Raw genomic sequence first — 16,742 nt, forward strand, 5'->3', positions numbered from 1 at the left:
TCATCAACAAACAAAAGTTGTGGAGACTCCTGCGAAATGATTTCCATAGTTTTCTCAACCATGGAATCCATGCCATCATATACCTCTCCCAAGAAAGGTTGGTCAGTGTCAGCACTCCGGAGAAGCTCAAATGCAGGGGTTGTGAACTTTAGCAAGAAATCTACCTTGCTCCACCAATCCTCATCAAGGCACAATCTACGCACCATAGATCCCCGCTCTGAATCTGCTTGTCTCCACTCAATCCAAAGTTGACTCACCACCATAGAAACTAATGCATGCTTAACCTCAACAAGGCGGCGCAACATCACGAAGTTTGAGGCATATCTTGTCTCAGCAACTTTTAACAACTCCAATTTGGAGTACTCTCGAAATATGGCCTGAGACTGGTGGTGGTTGGTGATGAATTTGATAATCTCCCTTGCTTCCCCTGTGACTTCCTTTATCCAGGAAACTTTGTTGTCGATCTCCTCTAAGATCAGATTCAAATTATGGACAATGCATGGTGTCCAAAAGATGTGGTCATACCTCCCCTCAATGATTAAACCTGCAGCTTTGCAAACTGGTGCATTATCCGTGATAACTTGCACCACCCTGTTAGGCCCTATTTGTTCAATAGCTTTTATAATAATATCAGCAATGAACTGTGCATCTTTCACCTCTCCTGAGCAGTCTTCTGCCTTGATAAACATTGCTCCTTTGGGGGAAGTGGCAATGATATTTATCAATGGTCTGCGCCTAATATCTGTCCAACCATATGAGACTATGGTAACCCCAGAGCTAGTCCAGGAAGAACGAATTGGAGCTAAAACGTCCTCCACAAGTTCCTTCTCATTTTTGAGAAGCTGGGTTCTGACTTTCTCATAGTTGGGCCCCTTGTACCCTTGAGGAGCTTTGTTAACTGCCCTTATCATATCTTTCCAGTAAGGAGAGCGAACAACATTGAATGGGATACCACATGCATAAATGCACCTGGCCACTCTGGAATCAGCTTCTTCTCTTGCTTGCACATTCACCAATCTAGCAATTCTGCTATCCTGAACTGAATGGGATGTTGGGCCTCTGGTATTTTTGGGTGCTGGTTGTTCATGTTCTTGAGTGTGACCAGCTCTCCTCTTTCTTGCTTCAACTACAATCCTTGGCTCAATGTTAGATGGAGCTTGAGTAAGGTCATCATGCCTTCTCTTAGTACCATCCGCCTCATCTTGCTCTCTTTGATATGCCCTCCTTACCAACGGATCTGATGTTTTTGTGCAACCTGCAATCCCCTGTCCTCCTCCATGCAATAGATGCGCCTTCACTCTTGGGTAGGAGCCCTTGTACGTATTATTGCAAAGATTGCATCGCCATTCCCATGAGCCACCACCTCCACATCTTTGAAGCTTCGTCACATGCCTCCAAAGAGGATAATATTCAGCCCTTGGGTTGGCCCTAGGGCTTGAAGTTGCTGCTGCAGATTGGCTGGAAGCCATTGCTGCAAAAATAAATTAAAAAAACAAATCTGTAAATAATAAAAACGTTTTTCATATTTTTGGCTGTATAAACCCTAGAAAAATTAAAGAAATAGTAAGAAAAAAACTAAGAAATGAATATGGCTTACCCAAATTAATTTTCTGTGGCTGAATCTACCCTAAAATGCCAGAAAAGAGGAGAAATATGGCTGTAGCTGAGCCAAATCTGCTGCAAAAATAAATTTAAAAAACAGATCTATCAATAAAAAACGTTTTTCATATTTTTGGCTACCTAAACCCTAGAAAAATTGAAGAAATAGTAAGAAAAAACTAAAAAAATGAATGTGGCTTACCCAAATTAATTATCTGTGGCTGAAACTACCCTGAAATGGCAGAAAAGAGAAGAGCAATATGGCTGTAGCTGACCCAAATCTGCTGCTACTGAAATCTCCAGCTGAAATCTCTTTCTCTTGCTGCTGAAATCTCTTTCTCTTGCTGCTGAAATCTCTTTCTCCTGCTGCTGAAATCTACTTTGCTCACTGCTGAAAACACCCTAGCTGAAACAACTGCCAATCTCCAAGAGAAACGACTTGCTGAATAGTGTGATGAGAGAATGATAGAAGCTGCTCTTTTATAACTTTAGTTTAGGTTTCTAGAATAACCTAGAAACCCTAAAAAAATTTAAAAACCAATTAAAAAAAACAAAATTTAAAAAACAAGTATTTTTTTGGGGGAAACGGGGCCCGTACGGCCTGGAAACGCGTTTCCGGCCATATGGCCACGTTTCCGTTTCGGGAAACGTGGTCGTACGACTGGAAACGCGTTTCCGGCCGTACGGCCACGTTTCCGTTTCGGGAAACGTGGTCGTACGACCGGAAACGCGTTTCCAGGCCGTACGGTACGGGGAAACGCGTTTCGTTTCGTTTCCCCCTCTGAAACGCCCCCTCTGCCAACGTTTCCTGCATCATAGGATGAACTACATGATCCTTGACCCCATCAAGGATTATGCACTTTGCCTTCGCCATTACATCCCCATACCTTTCATTATCAGTTGGGTCGACTAGGATAGCCACGATTCTCAAGGCAAAGCCCTTGATACGATGTCTATCCAGAATAGACAGGATCATGGCCTTCCAGAAGACAAAGTTGGACGCCCCGTCCAACCTATCCTGATCCCTCAGTCCATTCATTGTCATCTCTGCTCTTCTACTGGACTCCCTCTGAGTCTCTACTTCCCTCCTGGAAGTTCTCTCCTAGACTCCCTTTGAGTCTCGATTTCCCTGCTGGAAATCTTCCCGCCAACTGTCGATCTGCTCCTCTCCGATCCTCTATGCACCTGCAACACAAATCTGGATTTCTTGCCTAGAAATCCCTCAGGGCAGCAGCTCCCTCTACCTTGGTTCTGTCCCGTTAGGTACTGTTGACAGCAACAAAACCCCACCAGCTTCCCAATCCACAATCTTCCCACAGCTCCTTCATTGCTGCTTTCTGCTTAGGAACAGCTTCTGTCTCTTGGGACAGCTATTTTTGCTGCAAATTTTCTGATTTAGTTGGTGCCTTGAGCTCTCCTGTGATCTACAATGCTCTGATACCATGTTAGAATTTCCGAGTCTAACACGTCAGAAATTCTTCCTGCATTATCTGGTTTATTTCACCTACTTGTTTATTTCTTAATAAGTTATTTAACCATATAAATACTAAAAATAAACACAAATGCAGTCTCAACTATCTAGAGATCATCAACTGAAAATAGCAGACAAACACACAAGGGACACTGTTAGTTTTGGAAAATCGTCCCCAGAAAAACCCAACTTGGGAAAACCGATGCAGCAGTTCTAAGGGTTTTATTATTAAGCATCTTTCTTGAGTACAACTAGGATGCCAAACTGGCTCACCCAACAGAGATATTTATATAGAAATAATACCTCTCTTCGGAAGCAAATATTCAGCAAGTCTGCTCCACGAAAATCTCTCCAATGCTTCTCTGAGGCTCTGCGTCAAACCTCCTGGCCTCTCTGTCACTCTCAAACCCCCTATGTCAGCCTTCTGTTGCTCTGCGCTACTAGCCTCTACGCAGTCACTCTAGCCCTCTGCGTGGCTTCTGCCAGCTCTATGTAGCCTTCTCAATCGCTGCGTTGGTCCTTCGGCACTATCTCTGCCTCTCTACTATGCACTCACTGCCCATCGCTGCAACTCTAATCATTTGTTTGAATTTTCTCAGCAAACCTCGCTCCATAAAATCGAACTGACTGATCAATCTTGGTGTATCTCCAATTGACCCTCAAACCTCCTCTTATACTCTTCCTGTTGAGTCTTCAACGACCGAGATTAAGTCTCTAATTAACTGCTAAGATTAGATTCGGCTTGATCCATGTCATTTAGAACACTCTCGCCCGGTTTTATATTAATACCCATTAATATTTTAATTTTCCTAAGTTTAGACTTAGGAACCCCATTAAAAATATTAATTATTTTAATATTTCTCTAACTGGGTGGAATTTCCCCAAACCATTTCTGGGTCTTGGAGACCTCATGTGCTTTAGCCTCTCCACCAATTGTCATGGCTAGAGCACATTCGATGCTACCCCAAATCAACAGAAAAACCCAATAGTGGAAAATCATGTAGCAGATATGAGGGTTTTATTATTATGCAGTTTCTGAATACAATTAGGGTGCCAAAAATGGCTCACCCTTCAGAGATTTTCCTTGGTAGAAGTACCCCTCTTTGTAGGTAGATATTCCGGTTGATCAGCAACCAGATGATTGATCCCACAACAAATTAGACTGTTCCTTAGCTGGACAGCGAAAGTTGCTCCAAGTTTCTCTTTTGAACTGTGTCACCCTCTAAAGCTCTGTGTCTACCTCTCAGCTCCCAGTCTGCCCCACAAAAATTTCTCAGCGATGCCTCTTCAGCCTAGCGTCAGCGCTGCAGCCCGCTGCGTTGCCTGTGTCAGCCTCTACTACCTCGGCGTCAGCCTCTTGTCCCTTTGTGTCAACCTCTTGGCCCTCGGCATCACCTACGCTGGCCTCCTCAACCTCTACGTCAATTTTGGTTGCCTCTGCGTCAGCGTTCCAAGGTTATGCGTTGTCTCTCCGGCACTTTCTCTGCCTCTCTGATATGTATTCCCGGCCTTCTGCCGAATTGCCCCTCGCTGCAACAGATCAATAACTCGATTTCTCAACAAGCCCTGCCCCAAAAAATCGAATTCTTGATCAACTTGGTGTGTCTCCAACTAACCCTCAAGCCTCCTCTTATACTTTTCATGTTGACGATTCAACGTCGATATTAAGTCCCTAATCAACGGCTAAGATTAGATTTGGCTTGATCCTCGTCATTTAGAACTTTCTCACCCGTTTTATATTAATACACATTAATATTTTAATTTTCCTAAGTTTAGACTTAGGAACCCCAATAAAAATATTAATTATTTTGATATCTCTCCATCTGAGTGGAATTTTCCCAAACGATTTCTGGGTCTTAGAGATCTCATGTGCCTTAGCCTCTCCACCAATTTTCATGGCTAAATCACATCTGATGCTACCAAAAATCAACACTCCCTCTTAGTGAGGAATGTGGTCTAGTAATGCTTCACCATACAAACATCACACTGATCTCCGCATCGGTTCCTGTGTTGATGCTTGGCCTACTACCTCACATTCCCTGCATTGTTGCTTCCTGTATTGATGCTCTTGACACTACCACTGCCACTGCTACATCTGTACCGCAACTCCCTCTCAACACGCTGCCCATGTTGCCCTAGCACTGCCACTGCTAACTGTTGCACTGCAACCCAGTTACCGAGAAGTAAGTAATTGACTTTACCCAAGTACTAACATCTTGTTCAGTTTGGATGCCTCGTGATGTTGAAGCTGCCTCTACTGCTATCTTGTGCTCCCTTCGTTGCCACTGCATTATTGCATACACCTATGTGCCTCTCGCACTGCTGCAACCTCCACTACGCTGCCTCAGATTTCTGCACTCAAGCACTGCCTTGCTGCTCCACTGCACTTTAGTCCACCCGACAACTGTCATCATGCTACTGTGGTTAAGGGCTCCCGTAGTTGGATGTGATCCAAGAGTTTCGGCACCTCAAGAATCCTGCCCCTAGTATGTAGTCCTCCTGACTACAACTCGATCTCCCCACCTCTTTTCTAGAGGTGCATGAGCCCTCATGGCACAGTCGTCATCAATCTCGACCTATTTCTCCGCCTTAGCTGGAGCAGCCTTAGAATCGGAAGCCTCTCCCTTGTTTTTCTTCCTGGGACACTGGGATGCATAATGTCCCAGCTCCCCATAATGGAAGCACTTCACCTTGGAGATGTCCTTCTTCTTCCTCTTCCCTTGTTGTCCCGCAGATGCTAGAGTCGCAACCTCCTCCTCTTTCTTGATTCGACCTCCTTTGCCACTACTCCCCACCTTGGTCATCCTCCTGATCTCTTCTTGGCAAAGAGCTACCCACATCTCCTCCCATCCTAGAAGAGTAGCCCTGCCCAAAATACTTTGGACAAATGTCTCCCACTCCTCGAAGACTACATTCAGTGCAGTCCTAACCATAAATTCTAGATCCAGTGTAGACCCCACGGAAGTAAGTTGGTCACAAATCTCCTACAACCTGATGGATCTATCTGCTCTCCCTTCTGCATCTGATATGACCGTAGTTGATTCTCCAATAGCATCTTCTGCTGCATGGAAGAGCCCTGGTATAAGGTGATCAAGGTGTCCCACATCTCCTTTGTTGTGTTCTTCTCAGCAATATGCGATATGAACTTTGACCCCGTCTAGGATCATGCACTTCGCCCTTGCCATTGCATCCTCATACTTCTCGTTCTCAGCTGGGTCAACTGGGATAGCCACGGTTTTCAAGGCATAGTCCTTGATGCGATGTCGATCCAGGACTGTCGAGATCCTGGCCTTCCAGATGACAAAATTGGAAGCCTCGTCCAACCTATCCTGATGCCTTAGTCCGTTCATTGCCATTTCAACTCCTCTTTTGGACTCCCTCTAAGTCTTGACTCCCCTCCTGGAAATCTCCCTCTAAGTCCTAATTTCCCTTCTGGAAATCCTCTGGCCAACTATCGAACCACTCCTCTCCAATCCTCCTTGCAACTACAACTCGGATCTGGATTCCTTGGCTAGAAATTCGTCGAGGTAGTGACTCTCTCTACCTTGGTCTCGCCTCCTTAGACAATGTTCTGCTTCGACAAAAATAGTGTCCCGTCATCTCCTCAAATAACAATCTGCCCACAGCTCCCCAAGCTCTGACAACCGAAGAAACTAAGCCTTTTAGGTTCTACGCAATCCCGACAAAGGCTAAATCTGCTCCTCCTCGCCACAACGTCGATCCTTCCTAGCTGAGAAAGATGACCGGGCACTGCATAGGTCTAATCTGCCCCTCTGCCTCTGCGTTGACCCTCCTCTTGGATCAAAATGATGACGCAGGCTCTGCATCACTTCCTCTCTTGTTGCTTCAACTCTGGAACAGCGTTCTCTTGGAACAGCTGCAAATTCTTCAGATTTCTCCTGCTAGCGTCTTCAGTTCTCCTGTGATCTGCAATGCTCTAATTGTTGGCATTATGGCACAGGTTTGGCACTATGGCACAGGTGTTGTCCTTGATGGCAACTCACTCAAAGGACAAATCACAGTTCAGGCTCCCAGAATGAAAGAAAATGAGGTATACGCAGGTTCATCTTATTAAAATCGCGTATACACGCGGGTGTACCGATCAAAAGGCGCGTATACGTATGCACGCGCTTTCATGCAAAAAAAGCGCGTACATGTGGGAAAACTTATGGTTGGTCCATGGTATTTAGTCCGACATATTTGAACCTATGGTTTTGGTCCTTGATATTGCATTTAAAGTGTTGAACCCAAGTATTGGGTCCCTAGTATTAGTTCTCAATGGTTTTGGACCATGGGTGGAGTAAGGCCTAAGAATATAGAAAGGGAAGGAGATCATTTGGCAAGGGCATTGACTTATGTGTTGAATATTTTGAGAGGAGCAAGATCTAGATTACTGGTGATTGGTTGGTAAGTTACAGCTAGATCTGAATCAAGGAGGAACCTGAGCATTACACGATGATTAAGATCTATTGATGGGTCGAGATCTCAAGGCTTGAATAGTAGTATCATTGTGTGATTTTGATCTATTATATTTGGCGCATGATTAGATCTATAAATCTGATAATCTGGGTATAACTGATGTCTGATTAAGTAAAAGGATAAATTATCTTTTATAGATCTGTACGCAGGTTCGACGCAGCGGAGGCGCGTATACACGCAGGTTAAGGAAGTGAAGACTGCGTATATGCTGGTTGGCTTTGGCATAGCTGTGTATGTACGCAGGTTTCTATTGATGAAGTAGCGTACATCTCTTGAAACATGTTTTAGCTGCTTCTGTTTATTGCTGCAGTGTTCTGGGTTCAAAATTGGTGTCTGGTACTGCTTTCTAGTTACAACATTCTCAGAAGTTATTGGTTGATTCAGTATTTGTACAAAGGAGATTGGTTGTTGCAGATCTACTTGATGTTTGATTGATGTCCATGGATACAATCTAAAAATTTATGAAACGAGGTCCCTGGAAGAAAAGAGAAGGTTGTAGCCTTCTATAGGTCAGCACCTACATACTAGTACCTCAGCTAGTACAAGAGTTAAGGGGGTTGTAGCTCCCTTCTAGGAGAAGCTGGAGAACGAGAGAAGGTTGTAGCCTTCTGCAGGTTGAAGCCTGCGCGCTGGTATAAGACTGCACCAATACAGAATCATTGTAAAAAGAAGTTTCTAATTGAAAGAAGACAGAGACATATTGCAGCAAGTGGTTTTCTCCCACATTGGATTTCCACCTTATATCTTGTGTTCTTTTGTGTGACTGTCTGCTCTACTTTTCTATTCCTGCTTATTGTTATATGGTTCTGACACACAGCTTAATGATCAACATCTGAAGAATAACTTAAATTATTAGTCTGGAAGTTGTACGCGAGTTTCATTAGTCAGAGTTGCGTATACACGTTGTTTTCATTAACTGAAGTAGCATATACAAATTTTTGTATAAATTGAAAAAGAATTTGACTTAATAATACTGATTCACCCCCCCTCTCAGTATTATTTTCAACATTGATACCATGTGGAAATTTCTAAGTTTGACACATTAGAAATCCCTACTGCATTATCTGGTTTATTATCTCCTACTTGTTCATTCCATTAACAGGTTATTTATTAATATAAATACCGAAATAAACACAAATGCAACCTTCACACATATACAGATTAGCAACCGAAATAACTGAGACAATCACACAAGGGACACCGTTATTTTTGGACAATCGTCCCTAAAAAAACCCAATGCGGGAAAACCGGTGCAGCAAATATGAGGGTTTTATTATTATGTAGTTTCTGGATACAACTAGGGTGCCAAAAATGGCTCACCCTTCATAGATTTTCCTCGGTAGAACTACCTCTCTTCAGAGACAAATATTTCGGCTGATCAGGAACCGGATGATTGATCCCACGGCAACTTAGACAGTTCCTTAGCTAGACAGCTAAAGCTGCTCCAAGCTTCTCTTTGGAACTGTGTCACCCTTCAGGGACTGCGTCACCCTCTACAGCTCTTCATCTGCCTCTCAGCTCCCAGTCTACCCCACGAAAATTTCTCAACGCTGCCTCTTGAACCCAGCGTCAGCTCTGCAGTCCTTTGTGCTGCCTGCATCAACCTCTACTGCCTTTGTGTCAACCTCTTGGCCCCTCTGCGTCACCTGCGCTGGCCTCCTCAGCCTCTGCGTCAGCCTTCCAGGGCTCTGCGTTGTCTCTCCGACACTTTCTCTGCCTCTCTGATATGTATTCTCGACCATCTACCGAACTTCCCCTTGCTGCAACAGATCACTAACTCGATTTCTCAACAAACCCTACCCCAGAAAATCGAATTCTTGATCAACTTGGTGTGTCTCCAACTTGTTGATCAGTGGTTGTCATTAATGTCAACCCAAGTAGCACCAAGGGCTACCCTGATCTTGCAAGGGCATTTTGACTTGACAACTCATATTATTTTGCGTCAAAGATCTTCTCGATGGATTCTACTCGTCAAGATGTTTCCATTGATATATGGTATGCCTCCCAGTTCTTCAAGGTTTGAGATTTATTTGCGTTTGAAGTTAGTAACCCCAGTTAGTGGGCTAAAACCCTATGGGGTTGTGGCATGGCACTCATAATTGGTTGTGGTCATTGAATAGTAAATAATTAATAATATTTTTTTGCTCCTAAAATCCCTCCAACGTTCACTTGTTGAGAACCCTCTCAACTCAAGACATTCATATAAATAATGACCTTCGTATCCTCCTTTTGTAGGGATTTTATGGCTTCAAATAGGTCATCGTAGCATTTTCGCTATAACTTTTTTCTTGCGAAGCTTCAGACGCTGAAATTAAAACCCATTTGAGCTGAAATCTTGATGAGCCTCGTGACTGAATTTCAGATCTTGGTTCACTATATTTTCGGAGATATGATCTAAGGAAGTTAGGGTTTTTGTAGGCTCCCGAATTCCATGTCAAACAGGTGACGTTGGGAAAATCGTCATAACTTTCTCTCTAAGCATTGGATTCAAATTTCATAAATAGCCACAAAAAAAGGACAGACTGTAATTTGTTGAGTAGCATTTTCAGGGTCGAAGGTCGCAACAGTGACACATGGCACTTCGTACAAGTTTGCTCTACTGAACCAGGCTATAATCAAGTCATCATGGGAGATTGGGCATAACTCTTTCTTGAAGAATCCAATCTTGATCAGACCTGTGGGGTTGCAAAGAGGACTCAAAGGGCTACCACAGGACGAAATTTCAGACCCTGGAGATCCGAAATTACATAGATACAACAGATTCAATATCAAGCTTCTAGAAGGCAAGAGAAAGCATGCATTCAAGGATCACTGCAATAAGGACCATAAATCAATAGTCAAGGGTAAGTCTCCTACAGCAAGGTATGTATGATTAAGTGTTTACATTTGAATTTTGAGTATCATCTTTGACATATGTTTTTGCAGGACAATGTAAGTATATACAGGGTCTCGGTTATATCTTTATGTCTCTATATGTCACAGTTAGTTTTGATACCACATTCGGATGTCCTATTCTTGATATTACACATTTGATGCTACACCAAGTCTGATAAATTTATATGATGTTGTAAGTTCATGTTATTGCCTTGTCATAGTTGATAGAATGGTCTCTATTGTTGTACTTAGAACTTGGTTCATCACAAGTCTAGGGTTTGTCATCAATTTCTATTGTATATATCTTTAGGCCAATTTTGGATATAGTCTTGCATAAAGTCCAAGCCTATATCAAGAGTGGGAGTCTTTGTCTACTGCTGCAACAAGTCAACAACAAAAGTGATAAGAACATTTTAGGTACGCATTGTAATTTTAATTTGTATTTATTCATTATTATGCACTTACATGTGTTTTGCAGGCAGAGGTAAGTTGAAGGGTATTTTGTTTTTCCTTTTGAGATTGGGTTTCGCTAGGCAAATTTGCATGCAGGTAGAAGAAGATTCAAGGATAGCATCAAGCGAGCATTCAAGAGCTGAAGTATCAAATCAAAGGAAGCATTGCAGCGGGACATCCTTTAAAGACATGACAGCCATCCGTATATTGTGAAGAAGTGTCAAGGCCAAGAGTCATCATTGTAAAGTTGTAAAAGAGTCATTTGTAAAAGTGTCATCATTGGAAGAGTCATTATTGTAAAAGAATCAATCTGCCTAGAGTCGAAAAGGCATTGTTGGGAGGTATAGGAGTCTCTGTTGGGATGATGTCATGGTTGGGTTGCAAGTCATAGTGTGATTGGGTGTTCGGTCAAAATCATTGTAAATCATATTGTATCGTGGATCATTGTCCCTGGTACAGGAATCCACACTCTTGTCTCATTTCAGTCATTATAAGGTGGCAGGGAGGTGCTAGGCAGGTGCATGAAATCACCTACAGGTTGGAGCCTGTGAACACTTCAGGGTGGTAGGTTGGTCTAGGGTGTTGGGGCATCCATTCAGTTGATTACTGAAGAAACCAGGGTGTTGGGGCGTCCTTCCAGTGGGAGCTAGAGAAGAATGCTTTTCTAGAATTCTAGGAAGTTGTTGCTTTCATTTCAGTTGGGGCTAAATATTAAAGAATTTATTAGAAAAGTGTTCGGTGGTTTTTGACCCAGAGGGGGTTTTCCACCTAAAATTTTTGTGCCTACTATGTTCTTTTATTTATTGTTATTACTGCATAAACATTAATAATAATTGAAGATTAACTAATGCTCTGAAAAGATTTAAAAGTGTTAATTGCTAAGGAATATTGATTCACCCCCCCCCCCCCTCAGTATTTTCCAACACAATTGACCCTCAAGCCTCCTCTTATACTTTTCATGTTGACGATTCAACAGTCGAGATTAAGTCCTTAATCAACAGCTAAGATTAGATTTGGCTTGATCCTCGTCATTTAGAACTCTCTCACCCATTTTATATTAATACACATAATTATTTTAATTTTCCTAAGTTTAGACTTAGGAACCCCATTAAAAATATTAATTATTTTAATATCTCTCCATCCGGGTGGAATTTCCCCAAACAATTTCTAGGTCTTGGAGATCTCATGTGCCTTAGCCTCTCCACCAATTTTGATGGCTAGAGCACATCCAATGCTACCAAAAATCAACATAAGATAGTAAATGGGGGAAGAAAAGAGAAAAAGGTGCGGGGTAAGCAAAGATTTTTTAGGAAATTAAGAAAGCAGGGTGCAGGAGGGGATGAAGCACAAAAATTTGTTAGGAAAAATAGGAAAGTTAAGACAAGAAACAAATCAAATAAGAAAAGAAAAGAAAAGAATTATATTAATAAGATAAAGATAAAAAGAAAAGGGGAAGCCCAAGGAAAGTAAAAATACTAGGTAAAAGGGGGTAGAATGGAGAGAGAGAAATAACTATAGAATGGGAATATAATAATACATAAAAGAATTTGGAAGATTGAGCAAGTTTGGAAAATATTGAATAATCAAAAATAATGGATAAGATAAGATAATTATGTTAATATCCAACAAACGACCACAAAAGTAGGTCAATGGGACTACTGAAAACAATGATGTCAATACAAAGCAAGAGTACTAAGAAGTCTCTTATATAAAGAGAGAAAGAAAGTAGAAACATGAAGTCTATATGTGAAAACATGAGAAAATCCTCAGATCCAAGTGCAGGCCATCACAATAAGAGGGAGATGTGCAGAGGAAAAGGAACTAAGGACTAGGTCATGATTCACCAAATTTACTTCTCCTAACATCCGAGTTCGAATGAAGAATTCAAGATAGTATGATACCCTGGTAAAGATATAGGGTAAGGTCAAGACCATCTCATGTGTTGTTGCCTAGCCGCTATAACTCGTTGCTAATGTTTAGGTGATTTAATATGCCTATTGGTAAAAGATCTGGTCTGGCAAATATTTATATATTAACGAAAGCAAATATTTATAAAGTGACTTTTTAATTTAAGAATGATTAATTAATGAAAATGGTGACTAATTAAGTCAACCCTTGATTGTACGGTTGTGACTATCAAACGAATGATAACGATTGGTCACTCGGTCGATTTACCGGCCAATAGTAGAGCATGGAAGAGTGTGAGCAGTAGTGTGTATGGGTATAGTGCGATGGTGGCTACGGTTGTAAAGTGCGGCTGCAAGGGAACAGTACAACCGAACAAGGCGACTGTGGCACAGGTCAACGACAGCTGAAGAGGTTGGGGACGACGCAAAATGGACACGTAGGCTAGTGATTTGTAATGTGAGTTGAGCCGATTCAATTTCTCATTGAAGGGATTACCCATGTGTTTGAACAAAAGAATTTGCGGTTGAATGTATCAATGGCAATGGATTGTGGTGAAGTTATGACGACTTTATGGAGATCACTGAGTGATGCAACTGTAGTTGCAGTGGGAGAGGTGAAGAATGTTGGCTATGATACCAATATAACAAGCAATCCCTGTTTGTATTGAAGATAGAATTATTTTTGTAATAAAAATATATTGATTGATAGAATGAATAAAATTGATGATGGTATAACAACCCTCATGACAATTTACTTATAACATTGGTTGGTCGCAAGGTGAAAGGGTACATGCCCCTTTACCTTTCATTTAAATTAATTAATTTATTATTATGTTTATAACATTGCAAGATAAAATTACAATAAAAAATATTTATTGATAAAATGAATAAGAATGATAATGGTAAAACCCTCATGATGGTTTACTTAGCATTGTCTAGTCACAAGGTGAAAGGATATGCCCCCCTTGAATTTTCATTTAATTAATTAATTTATTATTATTTATGTTTATTATTATGTTTATAACAACCAAGTCAAGAACCCCTAAGGCTTCTATTTCTATCACAACCAACTATGAGGATCAAACAATTAGGGTTTATGGTGGATTCAAAGGTAATTTCCATATTTGAATTCAAATGGTCCTACAGCTGTTCTAATGCATTAAGTCGACCAATGTAAGCTTAAATAAGGTTCCCAAACACACAATCAAGGAATTACACAGTGACATAGAAAACTAGCTTGTAAGATGAAAACTTGCGGCAACAAACCAATTTACAACAGCAGTGAATAATAGCCCCAAGACCTATGATAATAAAATGAAAAAAGAATAGCTACAATAAGAGTGAGATAGAGGTAAAATTGCAACAAATTTCTGCAGTAAAAGAGTATATAACAGCACTATAAACTCTAAATGTCAGCGCTATAATGTGGCTGACAAAAACATTAAAATTGATGCTTTGGATTTTGTGATATATTCCGAACACTTACCCAACCCACGGAAAACATCACCATGAGCATCACCTAGGGTCTTTCCTTGTTCTGTAGTTACACTCACTGCCAATTTTTCCTGCATTGTCAATCTCAATAATAAGCATTATCCTTCTGCCCACTAAATTAACCACCAGAAAAAAATGCATGATTAAAGCAATGTAATGATATTTGCATAGTAATACTCAAGATTATTTCTCTGAAACAAATTTCATTCATTTAGAAGATTTATCTTCTAACCACCATTAACTTCAACATTTAAAAACCCTGAAAAAAGCATTATCCTTTTGGTTACCCTATCCCTTCGAATGAGCTCTTGGAGCTTAAACATTATACGCTGACGTGAAGTAACAGGGGTGTTGCTCCAGGCAGGAAAAGCTTGTTTTGCAGCACCTACTGCTGATTGAAATTCTTCACTTGTGGTCAAGGGCAGCCTTGAGACAACATCCTGTGTTGCCTGGTAGATAATAAATCTTGTGAGAAATAACCAAATAAAAAATGTGCCTTGCTAAATGCCAGTAAGAAATAATGTGGTTTATTGCAATGACTCTTTCTCCCAAATACAAAAGAATCACTGGACTAGAGAACTTGAAAGATAGTAAAATGCTTTGCTGCATAAGCCATATGAGCACATGTTCAGTTTTTTTGCATGGTTAAAAGTAGTAGAAACTCAAAACATTAATGCATGAAAACAGAAAAATGACCAGCTAAAGAAACTCATTCAAGAATGAGGACAATGCTTCTGATTTTAATTTGCACTCCACAACCAAACAAGCACAGGCCTTTTTTACATCAGTTTTAGGAAATATCTTAATCTGTCTGAAACTAACCGGATTGATAACATCAATCCATTCTTGTGCTTGGGAATCCAAAAACTCGCCTCCAATAAGAACTTTGACCTTTGGCTGCATTCCACAAATACAGGAGTACATCAGGAATCAAAACTGATTTGTTAAAAAACACAAAGAATAAAGCTGATGTCAAAGAGACAAAATTATGTTCCATAAAACTAGCCGATATAAAACTTATTTATAAGCATGGTCCACTCAACACACAACTATCAAAGACAAATAAACCACAAAAATAATTAGGGCAACCTTGTTCACGCATGCATTGTCCTCTCTTGCACACATCCATCGAAGTGAACACAACAAAAATTGCATTAAGAAACATTATTGTTCTAAAATGTGGTCACAGCACGAACCACTCACATATTTACTTGTTATGCACTCAGGTCAACTCAATTCTTCGAGATGGTTGGGAACAGTTACAGTTCAGGGGTGAAACACCTCCAACTGCCATAATTGCCAATTTATTGTTAGAAAAAGAGTACCAAGGACACGTGTTCTTAAGGCTTGATGTCTAGCCTAGGAAAAAGTGTCCTAATGTGACTCCCTTGACTTAACTTTAAGAAAAATAAAGTTAATGTGACTTTAGGAGACATAAAGTCATAAAGTGACTTTATGTCATAAAGTGACTTTATGTCATAAAGTCATAAAGTACTTTTTGAGTTAATTACTGAAAAGGGGACTTAGGGGATAAAGTGACTCATGGGTCAATGAGGAATTAAATCCCCGCCCTTGATCTAAATGGCTAAGATCTAATCTCAGCCATTAGATCTTAGGGTTAGGTCTCTCCTCATAACAAGAGAACAAAAAGGAAAAAGGAAAAAGGAAAGGCACCATTAACTTTCATTTTTTCATGGGATTTGGAGAAGAGGAGGCTGAGAGGAAAAAGTTAGCAGGGGAAGGGAAGGGAAGTTCGAAATATTCATGCTTATGGCAGCAGCATAAAACATGTTGGGTTGGGCATTAAACTGATGTGATTTCACAAAACTTGAAACCAGGTTGGCTTTACAGTCAATTTTTCTACATTTATCACATGATTGAAATCATGGTGAAAATAAGATAAGATAATTTTATTTATGTCCAACAAATAACCACAAATAGGTCAATGGGACTGCAAATATAAGATAAATTTATTAATTTCCAACAAATGACCAAAACTAGGTCAATGGGACTGCTTAGTACATAAGTAACAGTACATAGTGGGAGAGCAAAGGGCACTTCCATAAGAGAAAAAAGAAAGGCTAATCTATAACATCTAAACTCTACAAGCACAAATCAAAAGTGAAATACAATACTCTTAAGGAGAATAAAAGGAAAATAGACTCAAGGCTTCATGTTTGTCACCAAGAGGAGAAGGGAAGCTGTCCTCCACTAGAGTATCCACCATCAAGCGTGCAACTCTCCTACAATCCAAGGCTGAAGGAAAGAAACTCTATATTGAGGAATGGCTGGAAGAGTTGGATCCTGCCTAAGAAATGTTTCTATATCTAAAAGAGATAGCCCACTACTACTGGGAATTGAAGGAGTGTTGCCTATTAATCTAGCATACATCGTCTCAAGATCTAAGTCAGCAACCTTGCAAGGGCCTGGCAATCAAGGGCTAGACAACCTCTCAAGCTTTAAGA

The 16,742-nt window shown here is 40.8% G+C and overlaps 1 protein-coding gene across 2 annotated transcripts in view; it reads right to left on the minus strand.

Annotated features, from left to right (window-relative positions):
• The window catches only part of ALDH6B2 (aldehyde dehydrogenase 6B2), a 281,225-nt gene that overhangs the window by 215,820 nt on the left and 48,663 nt on the right, over window positions 1-16,742 (minus strand). The window contains exons 3-5 of one of the 2 annotated variants that reach the window (XM_089386419.1): window positions 15,100-15,174; window positions 14,565-14,726; window positions 14,270-14,348 (exon numbers count right to left, since the gene is read on the minus strand). In XM_089386419.1, coding sequence (XP_089242545.1) covers window positions 14,270-14,348; window positions 14,565-14,726; window positions 15,100-15,174 — 316 coding nt within the window. Of the gene's footprint in view, window positions 1-14,269; window positions 14,349-14,564; window positions 14,727-15,099; window positions 15,181-16,742 lie in introns of those variants that run through there. The other variant, XM_089386420.1, reaches the window with a different exon arrangement.

The sequence above is a fragment of the Pinus tabuliformis genome, chromosome Q (assembly GCF_031772625.1).
Source record: "Pinus tabuliformis cultivar Carrire ecotype Pingquan chromosome Q, CPIR1, whole genome shotgun sequence".
Taxonomy (NCBI): Eukaryota; Viridiplantae; Streptophyta; class Pinopsida; order Pinales; family Pinaceae; genus Pinus; species Pinus tabuliformis.